The sequence below is a fragment of the Hyalella azteca genome, unplaced genomic scaffold (assembly GCF_000764305.2).
Source record: "Hyalella azteca isolate HAZT.00-mixed unplaced genomic scaffold, Hazt_2.0.2 contig16549, whole genome shotgun sequence".
Taxonomy (NCBI): Eukaryota; Metazoa; Arthropoda; class Malacostraca; order Amphipoda; family Hyalellidae; genus Hyalella; species Hyalella azteca.
The window spans coordinates 1-27,456 of record NW_025946366.1 but is presented as its reverse complement, the minus strand read 5'-3'; the positions used below and the strand labels follow the sequence as shown (position 1 = coordinate 27,456).

General features: G+C 41.3%; 2 protein-coding genes across 2 annotated transcripts; one reads left to right on the top strand and one right to left on the bottom strand.

Annotated features, from left to right (window-relative positions):
• Positions 1–400: 400 nt before the first annotated feature.
• Positions 401–2,628, top strand: LOC108673062 (protein Pixie). Its single transcript, XM_018160840.2, has one exon. The coding sequence runs from the start codon at positions 431–433 to the stop codon at positions 2,318–2,320; it is 1,890 nt and encodes a 629-aa protein (XP_018016329.1). The 5' UTR covers positions 401–430; the 3' UTR covers positions 2,321–2,628.
• Positions 2,629–9,162: 6,534 nt separating this feature from the next.
• LOC108673061 lies at positions 9,163–22,050 on the bottom strand. Its single transcript, XM_047884935.1, has 12 exons — positions 21,790–22,050; positions 21,249–21,381; positions 18,661–18,828; positions 17,800–17,879; positions 17,053–17,196; positions 16,271–16,382; positions 14,979–15,147; positions 12,392–13,694; positions 11,866–11,953; positions 11,519–11,575; positions 10,965–11,071; positions 9,163–10,305 (listed from the first exon to the last, which is right to left on the bottom strand). Exons 1-12 carry the CDS (start codon positions 21,817–21,819, stop codon positions 10,228–10,230), a joined length of 2,469 nt encoding a protein of 822 aa, XP_047740891.1. The 5' UTR covers positions 21,820–22,050; the 3' UTR covers positions 9,163–10,227.
• Positions 22,051–27,456: the final 5,406 nt, after the last annotated feature.

Here is a 27,456-nt window from a genome sequence, read left to right as displayed (position 1 = left end):
GGTGGACTCATAAACTAATTTATTAAGCAGTCATGCTGCAAAATATCACAAGAATTTATGTTTATACTCTGGCCAAACAAGTAAGAAGTGCAATGAAAATAATTGGAATAATGTAGTGTGAAATCACATTGCCTTTCAATTTTGTTGATATAGAATATACTAAGATACCTGCTTTAACTAATCTCTCTCTAGGAACGTATTATAGGTTGAAAAACCATAGTAATTTGATATCACCTAATCTGATATCACCTTTGATATTAGTGATGGTCCTGAATAAAATTTTGAATTTTTCCTCCTTAAAATATGGTGATTATTGAGCTCTTTTCCCCACAATCTTCTTTGTGCAATAATCAATTGTATCTGTGGATTAATATTTCTACATATTGTCTCGACTTATACTTTTCTCTGTTAACTTTCAGGCTCTCCAAAAATGGCGCCGGGGTCCCGGAAGAAACATGAAGAGACTGATAAACTAACAAGAATTGCCATTGTAAATTCTGAGAAATGCAAGCCAAAGCGTTGCAAGCAAGAGTGCAAGAAATACTGCCCTGTGGTGAGGATGGGCAAGCTCTGCATTGAGGTGACACCGACTGACAAACTGGCTGCCATCAGTGAAGAGTTGTGTATTGGGTGTGGTATTTGTGTCAAAAAATGTCCATTTGAGGCCATCATGATCATCAACTTGCCCAGCAATCTTGAGAAGGAAACAGTTCATCGATATAACAAGAACTCTTTCAAGCTGCATCGTTTGCCCATCCCACGTAGAGGTGAAGTGCTTGGTCTTGTTGGCACCAACGGAATCGGCAAGTCCACTGCCCTCAAGGTGCTTGCTGGCAAGCTCAAGCCCAACTTGGGTCACTTTGATTCTGTGCCTGACTGGGCTGATGTGCTCACTCACTTTCGTGGTAGTGAACTGCAGAACTACTTCACAAAAATTCTCGAAGATGACCTGAAGGCTGTTGTAAAACTGCAGTATGTGGATCAGATCCCACGAGCTGTCAGAGGATCAGTAAGGGAACTGCTGGCTCGCAAGCATGAACGGCAGAACCTGAAAATGATCTGTGATGTACTAGATCTTAACAGCGTGCAAGACCGTAACGTAGAGGATCTCTCAGGAGGAGAGTTGCAGCGTTTCGCCATCGCTATGGTGTGCATCCAGAACGCAGATATCTACATGTATGACGAGCCCTCGTCGTACCTGGACGTGAAACAGCGTCTCAACTCGTCTCGGGCCATAAGGTCGATGGTGGCTGCAGACCGCTACGTCGTAGTGGTAGAGCATGACTTGGCCGTGCTCGACTACTTGTCTGACTTTATTTGTGTTCTCTATGGCGTGCCTGGCGCGTACGGCGTGGTGACGGCTCCTTTCTCCATTAGAGAAGGCATTAATGTCTTCCTGGACGGCTTTGTACCTACGGAGAACTTGCGCTTCCGTGAAGAGTCTCTCACTTTCAAAGTATCTGATCAGATGAGCGAGGAAGAAATCAAAAGACTCAGTCGTTCTCACTATCCTAAAATGAGCAAAACCAGAGGCGAGTTCCACCTCGATGTTGCTGGTGGAAATTTCACGGACTCTGAGATCATGGTTCTCCTAGGAGAGAATGGCACTGGCAAGACTACCTTCATCAGGATGCTGGCTGGGCAGATGGAGCCAGATGAGGGCAAGACTCATCTCCCCAACTTGCTCATCTCGTACAAGCCGCAAAAGATCAGCCCTAAAAGTACATCGACCGTTCGGCAGCTGCTGCACGATAAGATCAGAGACATGTACGTGCATCCTCAGTTCGTCACTGACGTCATGAAACCCATGAAGATCGAAGAACTCTTTGACCAGGAAGTGCAGCATTTGTCCGGAGGTGAGCTGCAGCGAGTTGCCATCACTCTTTGCCTCGGCAAGCCAGCTGAAGTTTACCTCATTGATGAGCCGTCAGCTTACCTGGACTCTGAGCAGCGTCTTGCTGCCGCCCGCGTCATTAAGAGGTTCATTATGCACGCCAAGAAGACTGCGTTTGTTGTAGAGCACGATTTCATCATGACCACGTACCTGGCTGACCGCGTCATTGTGTTCGAGGGAGAACCTTCCATCAAAACCATCGCCAATGCTCCTCAGACTCAAGTGTCGGGAATGAACAAGTTTTTGGCTATGTTGGGTATAACATTCCGACGCGACCCCACGAACTTCCGTCCTCGTATCAACAAAGAGGACAGCCAGAAGGATTCTGAGCAGAAAAGCTCAGGCCAATACTTCTTCCTCGAGTCTGAAAACAAGAGCGCCCCCAAAAAGAATGTGGGTGCTCCCGCTGGCGCTAGCGAAAAGTAAGCGTCTACCGCTCAGGAGAGGAACTGTTGGTCTGAGGTCGGACGTTTATCAGTGACGCGCATGAGTTCCGTGCTGACGCGGTGTCCTCAAAACTTTTTCCACAGAAAACTGTTGGTGTAGACTCTTCTAAGTGTCATTTATGTATTCATCAGTTTAAATAGGTTGTGCAAGCCAATTAATGACACTTCTTTTTATTTATTTTTCTTCAAATCTTCAAGTGCATGGGTAATGGTGGTTTCATGTTGGTTTCAGTCGTTATTTTACTGATGTGAGCGTCGCAATGTGCAACTGATAAACTCCGAACACGATTATCAAGTTTTATTTCTCCACAGGAAGTTGCACGATCTAAAACATTATTTACTACAAGCAAATTTATTTTCATCATGGTTTAGCGAAATGTGTCTTCTACTAATGTACAGCGCTGTGAGATAGATTCCATGTCTAATAACAGCTCCTGCCNATAAGAGACAGCAGCTCCTGCCGGCGCTGTGCACATGTCTAATAACAGCTCCTGCCGGCGCTGTGCACATGTCTAATAACAGCTCCTGCCGGCGCTGTGCACATGTCTAATAACAGCTCCTGCCGGCGCACTTCTTGTCTTCCATTCATCGAGTTTCCATTAGATAATTGTTTAGCTTGCCGAAGCGTTCCCAAAGGATTAAATTCTTGTTAATATTAGACTTTGATAAAGCCAATTTGGAAGAGGCTTTCTCATTGGAACGTTGATAAAATCGTTAGTTACTTGGCAAACAAATCTTGGATTCAATCATTTTTCATTTCTCAATTCCTCGGAAAATGTACATTTTATATATAAAAAAGACATTTCGTCAGCTTTCGCGCTAAATTATACATGGATTTCTTCAGGTTTATCTGGTATATTATACTAATCGGTGTTGAGAAATAGAGCGAGCTGGCCTGTCACTAGACTTCTTCAACAAATTTCAAGCCATTCAAGAATTTAGCGAAGTACTGCTTCACTATGTTGCAGTGATGTAAAAAAAATGATGAAATTTCAAAGTATAATTCACTCGGGAAATATTATGCTCTTTATGACTGTGGAGCATGAATATGGTTGTCACAAAGAAGATATAACAAGCATTCGTGTTACGACAATTATTTACAAAATTAATTTCTGATAAATGAGACTGAAATTTTCAAGCCATCGAAAATGGCAATCTAATGTCCACTATTCCCAAGCGGAGGACTAAATCTCCAAGTAGTGCTGTCATGAGAAGAATGCGCACAGGAAAATACAAAAAATTAAATGCATTACCAGAAGCAGTAACTATTCCCCGTTCTTTGACTGCACTGGGAATTTGACGGAAGCATCAAAGGTAACTAATGATTTTGTCATGTTTATAATATTCGGCGGGAAGCAGACTGTGAACAAAGCAAAGGCTGGATCATTATTGCAAGCTTCAAGCTCGTGTATATAAACCGTAACCAGCAGGGGAATGGCCCAGTGGTTAAAGTTCAGAGTCCCAAGATTGGAGCAGAGAGGCGCGGGTTCGATCCCAGCTCTGTGCGCCAGTTACTGGTCAGAATCGGCAAGGAGGCCGGGCGGTCAAGCACAGCAGAATTGTAGCAATGAGTACACGTGTGTTCGAGACCACATCAAGCTGTGAATGTTCTGTGATGTTAAGAATCGGCGACAGGCCTACGGCCTAATAAACGCTGAAACCGCTATTATTATTATAACATCGCTGCAGCTCACGTCATGTAAATGTTATTCGGAGCCTCGGAGGTTGAAATATTGGGCTTCATGGAATACAACAAAGAGGAGTGAATTTTAGAATGAACGTTCTAGAACTCCTGACGTTGAAGACACAATCAAATGGAGCCTGCGCCGTAAGAATGAACAGTGTTTGGTATCTCATATTTTTTCCGTACTTTTGTTGCTTACGTGCAAGTTGTGGCAGCGTAGGGCTCATAGGTCGGATTCTAAGATGTCACCAAAATTGATTCATGCTCGAAAGGCCAAAAATACCCGAAATAAAATTACCACAAATTTTTCGAATGAGTAACGATATACCGTAACTAACATTTATCAGGAGATATAATGCCACATTGAGCATTGGTGAAACATTCATGAAAAAACAATTGCAAGCAAAGGGATGCTTACGATATCCGTGGGAGAGAAAGCTCTTTGAAAACTCATGATATATCATTTCGAAAAGTTTAATCTTTGAAGTGTTAGGGCAACAAAGCGAAGTTTCCAAATGATATCATAATGGAGAGTGAAGAAGCGCAAGGGAATAGAAAACCTGACCGTGCGAGATCCAAGATAACAGTGCAGGGATCGGAGCTTTGGAATGGACGGAATATTTTAAAAAGGTCCTCACATATTCGTTCAGTCAAGTCAGTTACTCGGTGTACAATAACGGTGGATAAATCGTGTCAGGTAATGTTTACTAAAGCAGAGACATTGACATGAAAGAGAGCACATTCCTGTTACAATGAGCGCTCTTTACTTGTAGAACTTTAGCAATTATGACAATCGCTCCTCGATAAAATGTTGGCAAATGGAGAAATTTGAAATGTCCAATTCCAAAGCTCGAGACCTTCCCACTCACAACCCTCAATAGTTGAGACATATTCTAACCTAGAAACATTAGAATGCCATCGAATCTACTAAACAATATCAGCGCATCAATATATGCCGCGAGCATTTATTTTTCCGCAGTGTAAATATACAGGGTTATTCTAAATGATCATGCACCCAGTTTGATAAATTTATATATCATGAAGCATAAATTCAAAGGAATATTTTATACGCCAACGCAAAGAGAAAGATTCAATTTTTAACATTTTAAAAATGTTTAACATGTCCCCCCTTGTGCTGCAGAGCAAACTTCTAAACGGTAGCCAAACTCGTCCCACACGAGAAAGCATATCTTCTGTTACTGAGTGCATCGTAGCAGTGATACGGTTCTTCAGAGCAACCAGAGTTGCTGGTAGAGGCGGAACGTAAACAGAGTTGCTGGTAGAGGCGGTACGTAAACAGAGTTGCTGGTAGAGGCGGAACGTAAACAGAGTTGCTGGTAGAGGCGGGACTTAAACAGAGTTGCTGGTAGAGGCGGGACGTAAACAGCTTCCTTGACGTATTCCCATAAGAAATAGTCACGCGTGATCAGGTGATCTCGGTGGCCAGAAGTGTAGGGCCAGATCTTTATTTTCTATGCGTCCTACCCAACGCTCAGGAAGTGACTGATTGTCACTTACTGAGGGGACATATTTAACATTTATAAACTTGTAAAATAAAACTTTGAATCTTCATTTTTTTCATTGGCGTATAAATTATTCATTATGAATTTATGCTCGAGTTAATACCAATTTATTAAATTGTGTCTATCATTTAGAATAACCCTGTTTGTTTGTAAACCAGGCAAATGTAAATTGTACGTAGAATTCTTGACCGACAAAAAGGAGGTAAGCTGAAGATCATTTTTATTCCAACTGAACCACAAGTAAAGTTCACACGGGATATGAGCACAACGATAACACAACAGTGACCATAAAATAGAGAACAATACGTATGTATGTAACCTTGAAAATGCCCACATGTTAAGTTAATGCAAAGATAACGCATATAAAAGCTGAAACAGCTCTTGTAAAATACATTGTGTAGTACAAATGATAGCACCGCATCAAGCATAAATACGCTGTCCAAACTGCGGACCGACAATCTGAACGAATGGCACATCGAGCATCTGTGAAACACAATCGCTTCTCAAATCATGGTATCCGGAAATTCACATTTGGTCCCAATACTCGGTCACAACGTAATCTGATAAATTAATTACTTTAAAAATTATGGGTGAATTTAAGCTGCTAAATTCATGTCATGACAAATGCTACTAGTTACACGTAAGTTGTATGGTTTCTAATACATAACATGGGACTGGATTGCACGTCATTTTTTCGCGGTGAAAATAATCGCTGAATTAAAGTTTGTTTTGAGAGCAAATACCCGCGATCATAAAAACAATTCATGTATGATTAATTTTATAAATCATTAATACAAAAATATTACAGTAATACACTCTCTACATTACATGTTTCCTAATTAGAAGGTTAATGCAATGTTAACGGTATGAACAAGATACTCTCACCGCCGTTGTTAATGAAGAACAACAGCACAACAACTGCCATCTTAAATAGAATAAAAGACACTTCATCACAGCACATGCCGCTCCACTAGTTCAGTTTGTCGACTAACAATATTAGTCACACAAACATTTCTGCACATTAAAATTCATCTATTTTATCAAAATTACCATTTTTATATCATTGACATTTAGAAAGCAGTGAATTAGCGGTGATAGATCAAACTTTTTGAAGCTCTAACGAATGAATTTCATTCTGACAAACTAATTGTCTTGACAATTAAGTAAATTTGATTTATATCACCGAGATTAGTTATTCAATTCGTACATTTGGGCACAAAAGTGAATGGAGCATCTGAACACAAATAAGACAAAATTTTATATCCCGTGTGGACGCGCGGTAATTTAAACTACGTAAGCTAGGTAGTCGTTGGCAATAATGTGTGGCACTATCCCAATATTGGTAAAAAAGTCACCAAGCAGCACAAAACGATAAATGTTTAAGGATATAAGATAATCGACGAAAAAACCGCCACAGCCCAAAATCAGAGACAGAACACAATCCGCGAACGTTAACAATAAATGGCAACGATGCACAAGACATAATACTTCATCACACTTAATGTGAATCCTGGCAAGTATTACAAAACACATGGCTCCCACAGACACCTAGAAGTGCGTACAGAAAATGGACAAGTTAACATGGTGGGATATTCAACGCTAGTATCCCGAGAATCAGGTTAACTGCCTCCTATGGTAATTCAAAATTTTTTGTAGTCAATGGAGAGATAGATGTTTCAATCTAGCCATACTTATGCATGGAGGCACCTTTGTCGAAAGGATAAAATGTGTATCGTGACACGTTAAATGGGGTAAAAAAATGAAAGGAAGCTAAGGGTCGCTGCTAGAAGTGTCGATGCAGAACATCGCTGGCGCCTTCAACCCGACAAAGGGCATCGCAGTCACGCAACGCTTCGTTAGGAAACAGCAGAACCGGCACATTTTCGGCGCAGCAAAACCAACAAACTCGTCAAGAATTTGGCACAAAAATCATCTTTAAACAAGCTTGAGAAAGAAGTAGATTGAAGCTGAAGAAAATTGCGTTAGGAAAAAAACTTCAAATAGTGCAGAAGATATAAAATTAATGTAATTTCAAATCTTTAAAACAATGACGGCAACTAAGATAGGTCAAGGACAAGTAAGAAAATAATGCAAAATAAAGATGTATGCAGTAAAATAAAGGAATACCGTAACAAACTAAAATATAATGGAAATGGGAAGGAATGCAAGAAAGGAGCAAAGGAATAGCAAATAAAAAGGAACTTAACTCAAGAAAATAAGAAAATTATCCAAGAACTGCAATGATAATGAGGCCATACAAAGCACGCCTTACCATTTCACCTTGCTCTGTGCATTTGTTTCAATTTCGTGCTGTCTTAAGCGTACACTTGAATGGGTAACAAAAGCAGGGTAGGCACTCTATTAAATACAGAAAAAAATTAAATTGTATTCGTGAGATGGCGCTTCCAGGAGGCGACTTCACGTCCTAGAAGGCATTCATGATTCTGGCGTGAAAACTCAAACACTTGAAATCTAACAAAATGGGGTAGAAGTTCGTTATTTGAAGATCTACCTTCAACAAAGAAGCTTTAAGAAAAACACAACCGCAAGACAAAGAGAAGTAACAGTCTCCACCACCTATAAATTTTCCAAAATATTTCATCCTATTTACCAAATATATTTATTCAATTTATTGTTACATCTGAGCAAAATAATGAACTGCATTCATAGGAACTCGGATGAAAATATTCTTCATGAGTCATTCGGTAGGATTTTAGTGAGCGAGTCTGGAATAAACACGAGAGTTGGACAACAGAGGCAAGAGTCTAGGGCGGAAACCGAGGAGTGTTAGTTTCATGTGGGTTCAGTTGGAGTTCTGGGCCTATACATTCAAAAAAAGTTAAGAGATCGTAAGTTCATCAGCCAATCATTGACGGCCTTTCAAGCAAAATCCACCAATCATAGACAAGAAAATAGAGCGTATGTACTTACGTTCACTTAGCGAGTTTTGAAAGTATGGCCCCTGGGTTGCTGTCTTGAGATAAGGGTTCAAAGGAAGAGATAATATTTACACTCAACAAGATTACGACATGGAAATATCTGTTTGGTTCTTATGACATAAGGGAAGAACACAACTATTATACGATGAGTCTGCAGTGAGTAGATGCACAGAACAAGCATAGCATCAATGAGGCTATTCAAACAGAGCAGTCTTTGCATATAGACTAAAATTACGAAATCCACTCAAAGACAAACTTTTGACTGCAGCATTAACCAACAAATCCCAACAATGACGTACTATGTATCGAAGCAATTGTTCAATGTTACACTCATTAAAATAAATTTCAATAGCAAGAAAATGTGAGAAAAGTTGCACGTAAGTACACTAGGCACCCGCGTGTCCGTTGTTCTGCGCCGCGCTACCACGAAGCTGCGTAAACATTACGCTGAAATTGACGCCGATTTTCCACATAGAGTGAATATTTATAAGGAAGGGTGACGTATATATAATACCTCACCCTCATAACACTTCTCTTAGAAAACAAACTAAATCATGTCACTTGTAACCAACCGCCTTGAAATTCAGCCTCGTGAAAGTTTCAAAACGGCATCTTTGATAAAAGCGTTTCAATGACGCACTTACAAACGAATATCGCGAGGAAATTTGAGAGTGAATTGAATTGAACAAGAGGTAAATTAAATGATACAATTGTTAACACCGTCATGAGTGAATGTTAGGTTTGTCGACTAACAATAATATTCAGACGAACATTTCTGCACGTTTAAATTCATCTATTTTATGAAATTATCATTTTTAATACATCATTAACATATAGAAAGCAGCGAATTAGCGGTGATCGATGAGAAGTGAGGCACTGTCAAGGAGACCCAACAACGACACCAAATAAACAAGACACAACAGACCACGCGATAACGCGTTACTTGCAAGGCAAGAAAACCTTCTGCCGGAGCGGATCTGTAGAATGAATATCAGGAACGGCACTCTTTTTTTGCAACAGAGATGACCTGTTCTTGGTCTCCTATGCAAACATACTGCACAACAGAGCTCATATTTGCATTTTTTCAGGTTTTTAATAATTTAACCTTGGGTCTAATCAGGTTAACTAGCGTTACCTGGACATTCAGTACGAATAATGCTGCGATGGTTAATGTATTCGTAAATAAAAGGTTTACCTAAGAAATTAGACTTCTAGAATGAGTGATGAACTCAGACATAAGAAAATAATATCGAAGTTATTGGACTGTTATTGATCGAACTCCGGTTATGAAATTTGACGCGTGAGTTCGATTGATAAAAAGACAAGTGCTAATACAACGGATACTAACGGGAGTTATCTCTGACAGCAAGTATCACTGGTGAAGGCAATTGACAGCACTCTGACAGGAAGTCACAATTGCAGAGCGGTCGTGCCAGAACGATTCTGACAGAACGTGCCATTTACAGATATTGTCTTTTACAGCGCTTCAAAAAAGAAGTTTCAGTGGCAGAGACGTCTGCCAGCACACTGTCAGTATTACTTGCAGGGTAGTCTGCCAAAACACTGACAGGTAGTATCACTTGCATATATGTCTGACAGAGCCCTGTATCACTGGCAGAGATGTCAGACTGGGCCCTGTATTACTGGCAGAGATGTCTCTGACAGCGCCCTGTATCACTGGCAGAAATGTCTCTGGCAGAGCCCGGAATCACTGGCAGAGACGTCTCTGGCAGCGTCCAGTTCATATGCCGTTGTTGATGACGTGGAAGGCGAGACCGAGACCCCAGCTGAGCTCGTAGCCGTCGATCTTCTTGTAGAGCTGAGGGAACAAGAGCGAACGTGAGGGAACAAGAGCGAACGTGAGGCTGCGGGAACAAGAGCGAACATGAGGGAACAAGAGCGAACGTGAGGGAACAAGAGTGAACGTGAGGGAACAAGAGTGAACGTGAGGGAACAAGAGCGAACGTGAGGCTGCGGGAACAAGAGTGAACGTGAGGGAACAAAAGTGAACGTGAGGGAACAAAAGTGAACGTGAGGGAACAAGAGTGAACGTGAGGGAACAAGAACGAACGTGAGGCTGCGGGAACAAGAGTGGACGTGTGGCTGCGGGACCAGTCTAAAGTTGCGTCTATTTTTAAGGAAGAAGCGATAAACCCAGTAACTTTCTTCTGAAGTAACTTTTGTCCATTCAAGTTATCAGGAATAAACGTTTATCCCGTTAACGTTTTCAGGAAAAGACTTTAAACTTATTTACGTTTGGAGGGTGAAGCTTCTAACCCATTCATATAATTAGAGAGAAACTATATACTCATTAACATTAATAGGAAGAGTCAGGAAGAAACTCATTTTACTGAGTAACTTTAATGGATGAGTCACTTTATCGGACGACAAACTTCACTGGGTGACTCACTTTGATAAGTGACTCACTTTGATAAGTGACCCACTGTGATAAGTGACTCACTATAATAAGTGACTCACTTTAACAGGAGACTCCGGCTTGAGGCGGTATCCGTTGTGCAGGAAGGCTGCGATGAACGTCAGGTCGAGGCAGGCGAACGGCTGCTCAGCGTTCGGGATATCGCAAGCTGCAAGTCAGTCAGTCATTAGTGACTATTGGCACGAGTGACTGGACCAGTCATTAGCACGAGTGACTGGACCAGTCATTAGCACGTGTGACTGGACCAGTCATTAGCGCGAGTGACTAGGCCAATCATTAGCATGAGTGCCGAACCAATCTTTACAAGCTATCGAGCCTCCGTCGCCTCAACTTCCATATCCCATAATATTCAACTTGCCAATAGTAATCAAGCACAAGAAGCAGCCAATATTCCTAAGATATACAATGACAAAAACAACTCAAACGCTTACAAAAGATCAATATAACAGCGCGTACATCAACAAACATACAAATTACCACCAGTTCATCATTGTCTATAAATTTGAGAGAAATCAACAAATATTGCATAAGATTGAACTCGTAAGTGCCAGCAGACAATGCGTAACATATAATTCTGAGTGTAGGCAGCACAAACTTTGTCGGGCAGCCTGAGCGAACTCGTTGACTGTGACGACGCCGCCATGCAGCGGATCTGCAATACATAAATTATCATAATTATTCATTTATATTTATTATAAAACGCCTGCATTTCAAGTATTTGAATAAGAAATTTTTTAAAACTAAACACCAATTATCAGTGTGAATTCTCTAACGATTGTAAAATAGTACGCAAATGTCAATCGCAGGTAATTAAAAAGCGTTATGTAACGAAGTTAAAGTAATCACGATTGATATCTGTGATGTGCCTCTAATCATTGAACGAATATTAATATGTCTTAGAAGGTAGCTTTAACATATCAAAAATGCTAATATATTTCTTACCAATAAGGCCTCTCTCCGTGGCGCGGTCGAAGAAATAACTGAACGCAATAACTTCTCTCTCGCGCAGCTCATCAGGCACGTTAGTCACCTAAAAAAAACAAATGTTAATCATTATTAAATTAATCCCTTGTCTTGCTCACTTCTACCGTCACCAATGAACGAAGATATATATTAGCAACATTCAGCATAATATCATAACTTTTATTGTTAATATGAAAGTCATAAAAACTACTATAAAAAGCGTAAACGATCGTGTCGTAACTCCCTGTCAGTCTCATCTGTACTGCATGTACTGTTTGCTAACAATTACTATTAGTGTATTCCAAGTGCACATTTTATTTTGGCTCTTAATGGGTCCACAAGAGTGAACCTTCACCTTCACATTAATACTTTGTTGAGGTTAATATGACTACGAATAAATTAACAAATTGCAGGGGTTACAGCACCTGCAGCCTGGTGTTACAGCACCTGCAGCCCGGTGTTACAGCACCTGCANTGACGTGGTAGTGTGGTGCATAAGACTGACGTGACGTGGTAGTGTGGTGCATAAGACTGACGTGACGTGGTAGTGTGGTGCATAAGACTGACGTGACGTGGTAGTGTGGTGCATAAGACTGACGTGACGTGGTAGTGTGGTGCATAAGACTGACGTGACGTGGTAGTGTGGTGCATAAGACTGACGTGACGTGGTAGTGTGGTGCATAAGACTGACGTGACGTGGTAGTGTGGTGCATAAGACTGACGTGACGTGGTAGTGTGGTGCATAAGACTGACGTGACGTGGTAGTGTGGTGCATAAGACTGACGTGACGTGGTAGTGTGGTGCATAAGACTGACGTGACGTGGTAGTGTGGTGCATAAGACTGACGTGACGTGGTAGTGTGGTGCATAAGACTGACGTGACGTGGTAGTGTGGTGCATAAGACTGACGTGACGTGGTAGTGTGGTGCATAAGACTGACGTGACGTGGTAGTGTGGTGCATAAGACTGACGTGACGTGGTAGTGTGGTGCATAAGACTGACGTGACGTGGTAGTGTGGTGCATAAGACTGACGTGACGTGGTAGTGTGGTGCATAAGACTGACGTGACGTGGTAGTGTGGTGCATAAGACTGACGTGACGTGGTAGTGTGGTGCATAAGACTGACGTGACGTGGTAGTGTGGTGCATAAGACTGACGTGACGTGGTAGTGTGGTGCATAAGACTGACGTGACGTGGTAGTGTGGTGCATAAGACTGACGTGACGTGGTAGTGTGGTGCATAAGACTGACGTGACGTGGTAGTGTGGTGCATAAGACTGACGTGACGTGGTAGTGTGGTGCATAAGACTGACGTGACGTGGTAGTGTGGTGCATAAGACTGACGTGACGTGGTAGTGTGGTGCATAAGACTGACGTGACGTGGTAGTGTGGTGCATAAGACTGACGTGACGTGGTAGTGTGGTGCATAAGACTGACGTGACGTGGTAGTGTGGTGCATAAGACTGACGTGACGTGGTAGTGTGGTGCATAAGACTGACGTGACGTGGTAGTGTGGTGCATAAGACTGACGTGACGTGGTAGTGTGGTGCATAAGACTGACGTGACGTGGTAGTGTGGTGCATAAGACTGACGTGACGTGGTAGTGTGGTGCATAAGACTGACGTGACGTGGTAGTGTGGTGCATAAGACTGACGTGACGTGGTAGGTGTGGCCGCCGTAGTCCCACGTCGTCGTGACCGTAGGGTTGATGCAGGGGGAGCGGATGAGCTCGTCGCTCCCCGGCACGTAGTTGGGGAGGTCGTGGAGGAGCACGTCCTTCCTCGCCGCCATCAGGCCGAGCCCCAGGTAGCTGGGGGGAAGGTGGGGGTTAAAAGGAGGGCAAGTTTTAAGTAGCTGGAAGAGGGGCGAGAATGGGGGGATAAAAGGGGGAATAAGTCCCAATTAGCTAGGAAAGGAGGGAGAATGGGGGATAAAAGTAGGGAATAAGTCCCAATTAGCTAGGGGAGGAGGGAGAATAGGGGGTAAAAGTAGGGAATAAGTCCCAATTAGCTGGGGGAGGAGGGAGAATGGGGGGTAAAAGGAGGGAATAAGTCCCAATTAGCTGGGGGAGGAGGGAGAATGGGGGGTAAAAGGAGGGAATAAGTCCCAATTAGCTGGGGGACTGTCTCTTATACACATCTAGATGTGTATAAGAGACAGNGTTTGTGTAAGGGTCGAAAGGGGCAATCATCGACATGTGGCACAGTGGCATCATCCTGAAAAGAGCGGAAACCGCTTCGCGTGACTGTAGCCCTGGAATTAGGAGGAACAAGACCCAGACACGCGCGGCAATAATAGAGCAGGTCTAGAGTCATGCCTGGATCACCTGTGGGTGAAGAGGTCTAGAGTCACCTGTGGGTGAAGAGGTCTAGAGTCACGCCTGAGTCACCTGTGGGTGAAGAGGTCTAGAGTCACCTGTGGGTGAAGAGGTCTAGAGTCACGCCTGAGTCACCTGTGGGTGAAGAGGTCTAGAGTCATGCCTGAGTCACCTGCGGGTGAAGAGGTCTAGAGTCATGCCTGAGTCACCTGTGGGTGAAGAGGTCTAGATTCCTGCCAGAGTCACCTGTGGGTGCAGAGGTCTAGAGTCATGCTCGAGTCACCTGTGGGTGAAGAGATCTAGAGTCACGTCTGAGTCACCTGTGGGTGAAGAGGTCTAGATTCCTGCCAGTCACCTGTGGGTGAAGAGGTCTAGAGTCACCTGTGGGTGAAGAGGTCTAGATTCCTGCCAGTCACCTGTGGGTGAAGAGGTCTAGAGTCACCTGTGGGTGAAGAGGTCTAGAGTCCTGCCAGAGTCACCTGTGGGTGCAGAGGTCTAGAGTCACCTGTGGGTGGAGAGGTCTATTCCTGCCAGAGTCACCTGTGGGTGCAGAGGTCTAGAGTCATGCTCGAGTCACCTGTGGGTGAAGAGATCTAGAGTCACCTGTGGGTGAAGAGGTCTAGAGTCACCTGTGGGTGAAGATGTCTATTCCTGCCAGAGTCACCTGTGGGTGCAGAGGTCTAGTCATGCTTGAGTCACCTGTGGCTGAAGAGATCTAGAGTCACCTGTGGGTGAAGAGGTCTATAGTCACCTGTGGGTGAAGAGGTCTTTGGTCACCTGTGGGTGAAGAGGTCGAGGTTCTGGTTCATGAGAGATATGGAGGAGAGTTGGTGAGGCTCGGCCCTGGTGATGGTGAGCTGGTCTGCAGGCACGAAGGTGATCTGCGTAGACCCGCCGCCCAGGTCTAGCGCCACGAGCGTCTCCCGCGGTGCGCTGCCTACACGGTCTGCACGCCAGCGTTCGGGTTATAATATAGACTTAGCGTATGGTGCTTAGTCTATGGCTTAGGGTATAGTGCTTAGTCTATGGCTTAGGGTATAGTGCTTAGTATATAGGCTTAGTGTAGAGTGCTTAGTCTATAGGCTTAGTGTATAGTGCTTAGTATTTAGGCTTAGTGTATAGTGCTTAGTCTATAGGCTTAGCGTATGGTGCTTAGTCTATGGCTTAGGGTATAGTGCTTAGTCTATAGGCTTAGTGTATAGTGCTTAGTATATAGGCTTAGTGTATAGTGCTTAGTATATAGGCTTAGCGTATAGTGCTTAGTATATAGGCTTAGTGTATAGTGCTTAGTNCATGTTACAGAGGGCAACACGCTCACTGCGGCATGTTACAGAGGGCAACACGCTCACTGCGGCATGTTACAGAGGGCAACACGCTCACTGCGGCATGTTACAGAGGGCAACACGCTCACTGCGGCATGTTACAGAGGGCAACACGCTCACTGCGGCATGTTACAGAGGGCAACACGCTCACTGCGGCATGTTACAGAGGGCAACACGCTCACTGCGGCATGTTACAGAGGGCAACACGCTCACTGCGGCATGTTACAGAGGGCAACACGCTCACTGCGGCATGTTACAGAGGGCAACACGCTCACTGCGGCATGTTACAGAGGGCAACACGCTCACTGCGGCATGTTACAGAGGGCAACACGCTCACTGCGGCATGTTACAGAGGGCAACACGCTCACTGCGGCATGTTACAGAGGGCAACACGCTCACTGCGGCATGTTACAGAGGGCAACACGCTCACTGCGGCATGTTACAGAGGGCAACACGCTCACTGCGGCATGTTACAGAGGGCAACACGCTCACTGCGGCATGTTACAGAGGGCAACACGCTCACTGCGGCATGTTACAGAGGGCAACACGCTCACTGCGGCATGTTACAGAGGGCAACACGCTCACTGCGGCATGTTACAGAGGGCAACACGCTCACTGTGGCATGTTACAGAGGGCAACACGCTCACTGTGGCATGTTACAGTGGGCAACACAGATATCTACAGAGGGCATGTTACAGATACCCAGCAGATAATTGACAGCAGATAATTGATAATTCGACATCTCACCCAGCAGATAATTGACAGTGAACCAAGAAAAGATGCCCTCGTCCCTGCCATCCATGATCCCAACTGAGTTCTCTGTCGTCAGGAACTCTGAGGACTGCAGCAGCTTGTTCACCTGTTGAAATAATATCTGGATGAGCATTCTCGAGACTTCCGAGTTAAATAATATATTAAAATAATAATGAAACGGCTAAGACTTTTGAGTTATTCTTTGCGTGACAGAAGGCAGCTCATCTCGAGTATTACATAGGATATAAAGATGACATTTAATGATGAACTCCGTCTTCAAAGAAGCCATAAAAAAGGTGACGACACCAAGAATAAGGGAAGAAGTTCCAATGATGGGGGTGACTAGCCAAGCATGCACGAAGGCTCTAACAATTGTCTGACAAGAGAACCTGAGGAACAGCTTGATGAGATGTTCAACCAGAATATACAGATTGGAGCTTTACAGCAATCACTCCTTGGCAACGCTAAATAAGCAGTAATACAAATCACTTGATGGCAACCCTAAATAAGCAGTACGGTAATACAAATCAGTTGTTGGCAACCCTAAATAAGCAGTAGGTAATACAAATCAGTTGTTGGCAACCCTAAATATGCAGTAATACAAATCACTTGATGGCAACCCTAAATAAGCAGTACGGTAATACAAATCAGTTGTTGGCAACCCTAAATAAGCAGTAATAGTACAAATCACTTGTTGGTAACGCTTAATAAGCATTAATACAAATCACTTGTTGGCAACCCTAATTAAGCAGTAATACAAATGACTTGTTGGCAACCTCGTGCAGCAGGGCCTGAGCCTGGTGGTCGGGCAGGAGGCGCAGGCCGGCAGTCGCCTTGAGCACGAGCGGCGTGTGGGGCCGCGCCAGCGCCGGCACCCGCGAGTACGCGAGCTCCAGCAGCGGCACCAGCGACGCTGCGCCCTGTAATACCAAGGGCCGTACTGAGCACGTTAGTACATTGAGCACGTTAGTACATTGAGCACGTTAGTACATTGAGCACGTTAGTACATTGAGCACGTTAGTACATTGAGCACGTTAGTACATTGAGCACGTCAGTACATTGAACACGTCAGTACATTGAGCACGTCAGTACATTTGAACACGTCAGTACATTGAACACGTCAGTACATTGAGCACGTCAGTACATTGAGCACGTTAGTACATTGAGCACGTTAGTACATTGAGCACGTTAGTACATTGAGCACGTTAGTACAGTAAGTGAATAATGAATTCGCCGCCCTTTTACCAATAGAAAAACTATTATCACAAAAATTACTTCAATCATACGACGGCCGAAGCTGCAGATTTTTGTATATTTATTCATACATAGCAACTGTAGTAAAACAAATGAAATCAAAGATGAAATAGTAAGCTAAGATCGCATATTCAGACTGATGACCCAAGTTTATATTGTAAAACAAAGACAATAATATATCTTGTTTTAGAAACAATACGAGGTCAAAAGAAACACTGAGATCTCGTTCTAAATAAATACAATGTAAGAATAAACGCTGAGTTGCAGACCTTGACGGGGTCGTCAGCATAGCTGGAGAGACCAGGCTTCACTTCATGCCACAACTGATCTTCCAGCTTCAGAGAATTGTCTGTTTAGAGGACAAGAAATTAAAACGTTTCAATACCCCCCTCATGTTTCCTTACTCAGAATATAACCAGTTGAGCTTAAACATAAAATTGCGGCCTGCCATGTAGTAGAATTGTTCTGTAAACAAATCATGGTAATCTAATGTAAAGCGTGTGGAACTCTTGCTTGTGAATATACACAAATTTTGTGTCAATTACATTGCAGATAATGCTTGAAGACTAATGTATGGACGGATGCACATAATGTATATAATAATACTTAGCATCCACCTATATACGTAACTGTTATGTTCACAATATAAACATCAAAATGTATATGAGTTTTGTAACCATGCAAAAGGTATGGAAGAATACAAGATTTCAGCACACATTAACAGATACTTAATAAAAAAAGTATTTAGCAAACTGTGGTGGGAGCTTTGCTCCTGTGCTTCTTATGATTAGAAAAGTTTCAAGCAGACAAGAGGTTTTTTCAGGTTGATTATTGAACTTTGAAAATTGTTTTTTTTTTAATAATTATAAAAATAAAGATCTAAGTTCAAAACAAATCATAGCACAAATCAACAGAGCAGCTGGAGCTTCTACCTATCACTCTGAATTAAAAAAAAAATTTTTCATCAAATATCTTCATTCTTCAGAGAATAAAGACAATATTTCATCTCATCATTATAAGTCATCAACTAGCTCTCCCTATCAGACACGACCACCACAAATCCATTAGATGCAATGGGCCTCAAAGAAATAAAGAAATGACATGATTAAGAAGGAAGGAAAAACCTTAACCTGCTATGGAACGGAAGAAAGTGAAGGCCAGCACCCTGGAGCCAGTGGAGCCAGCATCGATGATGACAGCATGAACCTCCTCCTGGACGCCCAGCATGACAGAGAGGCGGTCCAGCACGCCTGCGCCGTGACTCGAGCTTTTGAACGGCCACACGTTGTTCAGACTCACTGAAACAAGCCATACAACTAATGCCAGTCAAAACACAAGTGTTATTAATAATACTTTAAAGACATGAAACCATCTACTTCAGTGCCTCCAACTGTTCTTTTTCAACTTAACTAAATATACCACATTAAGAAATGCACATGCATTTCATTATTTTATTTTTTCAAGTTGAGACAACCCTAGAAACATCCTCCCAATCAGAGTTGAAAATGGAAAAATTTTCTGCCTTCACTTTAAATCTGGAACAATATTGAGACTAATGAGACATACCATACAACTTAAACCTTCTGCCACCTATCATTGTGCTAGTGACCATGCTTAGCAGTAACAGATGCCTCAGGGGCTACTAGAAAGTCACATCCACTAGAGTAAAACCTGTTTTTCTTGTAACTTCCAGCCGTCAGTAGCTGGTCAATGTGATTTATCAATACCTGAACTGGGTACTTCCTTCTCCAAGTACAAGGTGGCTGTAGCATGCCGCTAATAGTCTAAGCAAACAGCTGCCTATTGTCCGCACGTGGCAGATGCCATCCACCTGTCAAAAGCCTTCAACCATGTTGACCACTAGCTCCTACTATCCATGATTGCTGCATCTACGTACCCTATATCACACCTTGTATGATGACACTATTCCTATCTCAGAGGTAGGCTAGCATCCTGCCTCTACCTTTGCACCCGGTTTTCCTCTCAGGTGTATACAACCTAGAGTTCCCAAAGGTCCACCATCTCCAAATCCCTCTCAATCCACTTCATCTCTGACTGCCCGGTTTTTCCTACAAGATCACTTTCTATGCAGATGACCTCTACTTTTGTCTCAGCCCCAAGACTCGACATCACGAAAGCAAACCTAGCAGTGCACCTGTCTGGCATCTCTGCCTGGTCCACCGCCAAAAGACTGGCAAACTTGTTGTCCTCATCAGCAACAATTGCAATTTGCTTAACAAGATACCAAAATCCTGGGAATCACCTGAGATGCCCACTTCATTTCACTCTCCACTCGTCAAGACAATTGCCCCTAAAGCCTATAGCACTCTACATCTATGCATCCTGAAGGCCCTAGCCAGCCCTAGCTGGGCATTTCTCAAGGAATTTTGGGTATTTCTCTTCACTGTCACTGATAAATTCATCACCCAACTAACTTGAAAACTATGTAGCCACAATTTGGCATCCTTTTGCTTTACACTCAGCCATTGTGAGCCTATAAGTCCTGCAGAGCTCTGCCTTGATGCTTGCCAATGGTGCTTCAAAATGACTGCCATTGACCATCTGTACACTGAGACAGAAGGGTTATCTCCTTCCACATGACAAAGACCACTGAAAACAACAGGGTCTTAGCTGCCCTACCTTCCTCAATTGCTCCCAAGGAAGCTATGCTTTCTCGTCCCTATTTCTCAGCACTGGCTCAGCTTTGGTTGGGCTCTTGCAGCCACCTTGCGTCCTACACAACATGCCCAAGTCTCGATGCATTGAACAACAATAACATTTTCTAGCTGTTTTCTGATTGGCTGTTAATGAAGACAGCCCAAATTAATACTGTTACCTATATATTGCTCCAAAATAGCATTAATTACGAAATGGGCTAATTAGAGCCAAAAATGGAAATCATACTACACCTACTCACCAACATAAGTTGTAAATAATTTTTAAGACTGGAGAAATGAAAGCCAACAGCCTTAAGGAATTTATAGAATATACAGGGTTGGAAAATATAAGGGTAACACCTGACATTTTTATGTATTTTATTGTATATTGTTGCTGCTAATTGATATTTTATCCTTGCACAGATATTTTTACTAAATTTTTGTGTCTATAACCTAACCACCAATAACCTATAAATGGCAAACCTCTCTGACTTTCAAAATGGCCAAATTGTCGAGTAAAGAAGCTAAATTGTTGACATAAATTTCCCAAATGCTCAACATTTCTAGTCATATGTTTCAAAAGTAATGAGTGCTTTTTAGAGCATCTAATTTGGCACCCTCAATCACCAGGCCTGTATATTATTGCTCATTTATTGTCAATTCTAGAGATATGCAAGTCAGAAGCTGACTCCCACTGCTTATGTCTTTAAAAGAGCTAGAGGGAGTTTCAACTGAAAAATGGGTTAAAATTCATTTGGAAATAATTTACAATTTATATGAATCAGCACTAAGGAGAATTGAGGGTGCAATTGCCACAAAACGTGAACCTACACCATACTTAAATATATTTTGTGGATTTCTCAGGCATTTCCCTTATTTTTTCAACCCCTGTATGTCATGAATTGGTGCCTAATAAAACATAAATATAACTACAATTCCATTGAAAACTTTGTGCAATATAATTATAACAAAAAGTGACACTAAAACTTTCCTATTTGGACTCAGATGGTTGGGCTCATTAAATAATTAATTAACTTGCAGGGGCAAAATAAAGCACAAACCTGCAACAATGACAAGAGTAAGGGAACCAGCAGCCACATAGAGTGCCATGACAAGCAGTCGGTATGGGGGTGGCACCATGGGAGATGACCTGTATTTTTTGCTTCCATTTGCAGCTCCCATGCTGGTCAGCTCCTGCAGCAGTAAGAAGCTTCAAAAGCAATCAAGAGAAAATCTTTAGTAATAACCATTCATTAGCAAGACCAGTATCAAATCTTATTCTGAATTAAAAATATAAATCAGTATCAAATCTTATTCTGTTTTAAAAATATAAAGGTAATCAGGATTCATGAATTTTAATCTATCTACCTATAGTAGGGAAATAAAAAAACACATATAGCTTTCCATTTATTTCAAACGAGTCACTGTTCTTTTAATGAGTCCTTCAAACAATCATCTCTCAATGGGCAGTCATGTTCAGTGTTGGCGACAGTCACTATGGGAACGCTTACTAGGAACCAGTATACTGTCTATATTAAACAACCTGTAGTATATAAAACCAGTCAACTATGAGCAAATTATTGCAGTAATATTAAAACTCACTTGACTTTTTCTTGGTCGGACACCTTCCATAACATAAAATAGAATGAGAGTGTTTAAATAGAAAATAATAAAATATTACAGGTTAATGATGGAAATACAATATTGTTCATATAAAATTGAAGAAGAAAATAAAATTTGTAATCAAAATACTGCCACAAAGGAAGGTAGTAGAAAGAACATAAGGCTCATAGTGGATGGACCTGATCAATTCTAATCCATAATCTAGTGAGCATCCAACAAAATCACATTAGGCTGTGGCCTGAAAAAAATTAAAGATATTAGTATATTTGTATTATATTCCAGATTGCAAAACTCTAAGGCTCTCTTTTCTAATAGTCTCAATTCTAGACTAATGGCTTCATAAATCAAAACAAGGATATGTAAGGTTATCATTCAGAATTTTACTCTTAAAAACAGTTCAATTTTTGTACATAACTACTATTGAGGCAAGAATGAGATGGCTATGGGCAATAGACAAATAATGTTAAAATGTGAAACTGTGGCTCTGACATGGAATATATGCACCTTTCAAGCTGAGGCTAGAGCTTTCCTAACATTTTCAGAACTGCAAAATTCCTGCTTGATGACTTAACTCTAATCCAACTGTCCAATTGTAACTCCAATCAAATTGTCCAATTGTAACTCCAATCAAATTGTCCTTAACTCCAATCCAATTTTCCTTAACTCCAAGTACAAAACCTGCAAGCTCAAGATGGTGCTGTTTTCCATGGCTTAATCCAGCATACATGAGGCTCTAAGCCCTAGCACTGGCGTACATGTTGGCGTTGAAGAGGGCTGCAGAATATAGGCTATATTGTACCATAGTGTATTGCCACACTTCTAGGCCATGCCTTTTAATATCACTTACTTTTCTCCTTTAGAATGAGTGGTTTACTTCAATTTTGTTATCAATAATGTATGTGTTTCTTCTGTGTTTGTTTCAGACATATATCTTTGTTATTGGCCTAACCAATACTTGTGTCTAGCATTTACCAGTGAAGAAGGGTCATTACATTTATCATGCACCAGCAAGGTCATGTTTAAACTGACCTGATTGTTCATCAATGCCTGCAACCATTGCCTGAATTCCAATTTACCTCAAAGTGATTGTTGACCTAATCCTGCTTGCCAAACTTCCAGTACTCTATTTCTTCTACATACTCTTGTTCCCTAAGCAACTTCAATGCTATTTAATGGTGAGTTGCGGTGAACTGGTAATATTATGCATTATTTTCCTGTCCTATCCATTGTCATGCTTTTAAATAAACTGCACCCAATTTGGCTTGTGATCTTGGTAAACATTTGGTTGCTATTACAGTTATTGAGTGTTTATTTTCTTTTGAGTTTTACATTGTGATATTTGCATTACAGCATCAAGTCTTGTGTTATGCTTTGTGTTAGCCTTGCTATATTGTACTGAGTAAGTGTCCTGCTTCTTGCTGAAGCTCTATACCTGTTTGCTAAATTTAATCTCAGTCTTACTTTTATCCACTTGAAGTATGAGTCCTCTTTATTTGCAATTAAAACAGAATAGACTCAAGTTTTGTACTTGTTAATTTGATTGGAGCTGTTGGTGTGGGACCCAGCTGGCCAGCTGTTGTGGAGGCCTGGAGTACCCAACTGCTGGCTCTTGACCTTCCTCTCCTAAGTACCATCACTTCCCTACCTTGAACTCCTTGAAGAGTGCAGTACTCATTCTCATATATTGTACCAAATTGGATGTTAACCTAATTGACTACATAACTAAACCATCTTATCAGGCCAACTAATTGCTATTTTAGGGCCCTTTTCATGATCTTACAGTTGGTCTAGATCAGGGGTCTCCAAACTATGGCCCCCGGGCCGGATCCGGCCCTCGGCTAGGTTCCATCCGGCCTGCCGACGGTATCTCGCATATCCACATAATGTGTACAAAAATCGAGCGTGGCGTTTATTTCTGATTACGCATGAACTAAAAAACAGTAAATGGGCGTGATTGGTGTCTCTAAAAATTGATAAAATATTTGCAAATGTTGCCATGAACCACCCAAGACCCTTTGATTGAGGAGAACATTATCATCCTGGTCTGCTTGCCAGTGTGAACCCAAGTTTGGAAGTGTTTCAGGTGACAATGTCAGGACCAGGAAAGAAGAGAAATGTGGGCTCTGAATGCCGTGAATTCAAGGAAAAGTTTGATGCATGCTACTTTGTTATCGAGTTTGATATGTTGGTAACAAAGCATTATGGTTAATATGCAATGATAGCATATTGCAGTGCCGAAAGAGAGCAACACTCAGAGACATTATGATACAAAACACTATTCGCAACTCAAAGGAAAGCTTCTTGCAGACAAGCTGGAAGCGCCGAGACACAACTTGGCAGCACAACAATTTTTGTTCGAGAAAAAGAATGCCGAGAATGAAGCTGCAGCAATCAAAAGTTTCCGTGTGTTACATCTTTTGGCAAAATGAGGAAAGCCCTTGACCAATGGTGAGTTAATTAAATTATGCATCATTGAAGCAGCCAACTAACTCTGCCCGGAAAAAGTATACTTGTCTAAAACTATAAGCTCTTCGGCAAATACAGATGCTCGTCGAGTTGAAGATATTGGAATAAATATAGTGTCTCAACTCGAAGAAAAAGCCAGAAAATTCAAGTACTTTTCTCTCGCGCTTGATGAATCAACTGATGTCACTTCTACCTCGCAGTTGCTGTATGTTCGTGGGGTCAGAGAAGATTTTGAAGTGATTGAAGAGTTGGTCACGGTGCACGACATGCGCGGTACAATAACAGGCAAGGAAGTTTTCGAAGAAGTTGAGAAATCTCTCCTGCATGAGGGCCTGGAGTAGAAACGGTTCAAGCGCGTCACAACCGATGGTCAAGAAACATGTGCGGCTCTGGAAAAGGGTTAGTTGGGCAAATTTACAAAACTGCTGCAATTGCGGGCTGTCCCAAGTGTTTGGTTTTTCACTGCATTATTCACCAGCAGGCACTGTGGCAAATATATGGGTTTATCTTCTGTGATGGAACTTGTTGTTTCAATAGTAAACTGCATTCGTTCTCACGGACTTAACCATCGTTAGTTTCGTGCTTTCTTGGAGGAGATAGAAGCAGAATATCCAGATTTGACCTACGTATCACACTTCCGTTCGTTTGCTTACCTGTGGCAAGGTGTTCATGTTGTCACGATTTTTTTAACTCCGGGCAGAAATTGAAATTTTTCAGGATGAACAGAATTAACCCCAGCCACTACTCACATAGGAAATTAGCTTTTTCTGTGTATCTGACCACACACATGAACAAGTTCAATCTTAGACTACAGGACAAAAGCTATTTAATTTATTTTTAAAAGCTATTTTTGACAAAAGCTCTTTAATTTTGTTTGACACTCAGTTGATGAGGAACTGTTTCAAGCAATTTCATGTTGCGAAAAGTTTGAGCGAGAAACTTCATTCCCAAGAAGATTTGCGCAAGGCATTATTTGCAATCTGAAATAGCAATTTCAAAAACGTCATGCATCTGCAGCAATTTTAAAGATTTTCCAAAATCCATTTGATTTTTCCATTGAAGATTTGCCATCTGAACTTCAATTGGAAGTAGTTGATCAGCAAGCCAATGACGCATTGAAGGACAGATTCAGAGAAGGTAAACTGATTGACTTTTACAAGTGTCTACCAAGCAATGAATATGCAGTATGCTCATCTACAAGCCTTTGCTTGCGGTTCTATTTCCAGTTTTGGCACAACCTATTTTTGTGAACAAACATTTTCTAATATGAAGTATGTCATGTCTAGCTACAGTGCAGCCTTAGCCAACAAACATTTACAATCCATTCTGATGATAGGAAGCAGTAATTTTGATCCATAACTCAATGCTATTTTGTATGAAAAGAAACAATTCTATGCCTCTCATTAATGCTGTTTCACGTTGAATATTCTTCAAGATTACACTCTAATAATTATAGCCATAATTATTATGTCCCCCATGTATTTAGGAGCCATGCTTATCACGCCAATTAATGATGAAGATTTAAGATTAAGCAAAGAATAAGCGTTGGAAGATAGTGTACAATTGCTCCGTAAGACAAATTGCAGAATAAAATAGTTATTAGTGCGCTAATTTAGACTATCGAATTTTATTCATAATTTATGCTGCCCTTCCCTCCACCCACAAATTTCTCCGGCCCACGAAGGTTTCAGTAAGCTTGATCTTGGCCCTTGGTGAAAAAAGTTTGGAGACCCCTGGTCTAGATAATTTCAGAGTATTAGGAGCCAATGCCTCTTGTCAACTTTGTTGGTCAGGACCGTGACTCAATTTTGTGCCTGGAGTAACCTGACTTACTACTGGACCAAGTTACTAGTACTACTTGTAGTAACCTAGTCTAGAGACTTACTGCTTGACTAGATAATAGCAATGTGGTTAGGATAGTTCAGTTATGATAAATGTTAGGTGTATTTGTTGCTAGGTGGTTCCAGGATGTGCCAGTTGTTTATTCATGCCACATTGAACCTTGCCATTCAAGATGTTTGAGATTGAGCTGATAATATACCTTGGTGTTTTCTTGCTAGGAGTAGTACTGTATAAGTATTATATTGTTTGCTTGCATTCAGACCATAACAATTTTCAAATACTTGCAAGCCAAGTAGCCTTTCAAAGTTGGTACTCAAGTGCCATAGACTGAAAGATCCTATGACCAAGTCAGAAAGAAGCCAAGCCCTTGTAAATGTTTAGGAAGCTTAATTCTTGTACCTTGTGCCATTCCTGATGTCTTTTTTACAACAATTCTCTTTAACTTCACTTCTTAATGGTTTATCTGTCTGCTACAAATATTATAATCAATATTTAAAACTTCTACCTCCAATTGTATCCAAAGTTGGATACAATGCATGAATCAGTTGACAGAATAAATCATTTTGAAAAATATCAAATTTTATTTTTAATATTAATAATAGTGAAAAAAATAATTTTGTCTGTTACATCTCTTATACCGTAATTGATATTTAACACACTTCTACCCGTCCAATCAATCTGAAATTTTGCACTCTTGTGTAAAGTTGGAGACAATGCATGTATCATCAATTGACAGAATAAATTTGAAAAATTTAAATTTTTAGATTTTAAAAATAAAATTAGAAATTAATTTTCTAATATATAATAAAATTAGAAATTCATTGTACATGTGTGACATTTGATACACTGGATTCTTTAGCAGTGTTGTCTTTAAAAAGTAATTTTTAAATGCATATTATTGTTACAACACTTCTCTCTAACTTGAATTCTTGTTTGTCTGTCTGCTACAAATCTTATAATCAATATGTAACACACTTCTACCTCTCCAATCGATCTGAAATTTTGCACACTTGCCTAAAGTTGGAGACAATGCATGAATTAATTGACAGAATAAATAATTTTGAAAATTTAACCAATTTTATTTATGATATCAAGAAAAATTAGAAAAAAGTTTTTGTCTGCTACATAACTTATAATTGATATTTAACACACTTCTACAGGGTGACACAAAAAAAACAGAGCTCACTAAAAGTCTTATAACTCCTGAAATTTTATTCAGTTTGAAACAAAAATTCTATGGAATTATGTACAACCTATGTAGCCAACATCTGCAAAATCTCAATTCTATACCACAAAAACTCTTTGTTCTACAGCCGCTCAAAGATATGTTCCAGATGC

Excerpts from the sequence above, each read along its gene's own strand:
- LOC108673062 (XM_018160840.2), top strand. The coding sequence starts at position 431 with ATGGCGCCGGGGTCCCGGAAGAAACATGAAGAGACTGATAAACTAACA.
- LOC108673061 (XM_047884935.1), bottom strand. The coding sequence starts at position 21,819 with ATGGAAGGTGTCCGACCAAGAAAAAGTCAA. Across the intron at positions 17,197-17,799 it reads ATGCTGACGACCCCGTCAAG|GGCGCAGCGTCGCTGGTGCC; the intron begins GTCTGCAACTCA and ends TTGGTATTACAG. Across the intron at positions 10,306-10,964 it reads AGCCGGAGTCTCCTGTTAAA|CTCTACAAGAAGATCGACGG; the intron begins GTGAGTCACTTA and ends TTGTTCCCTCAG.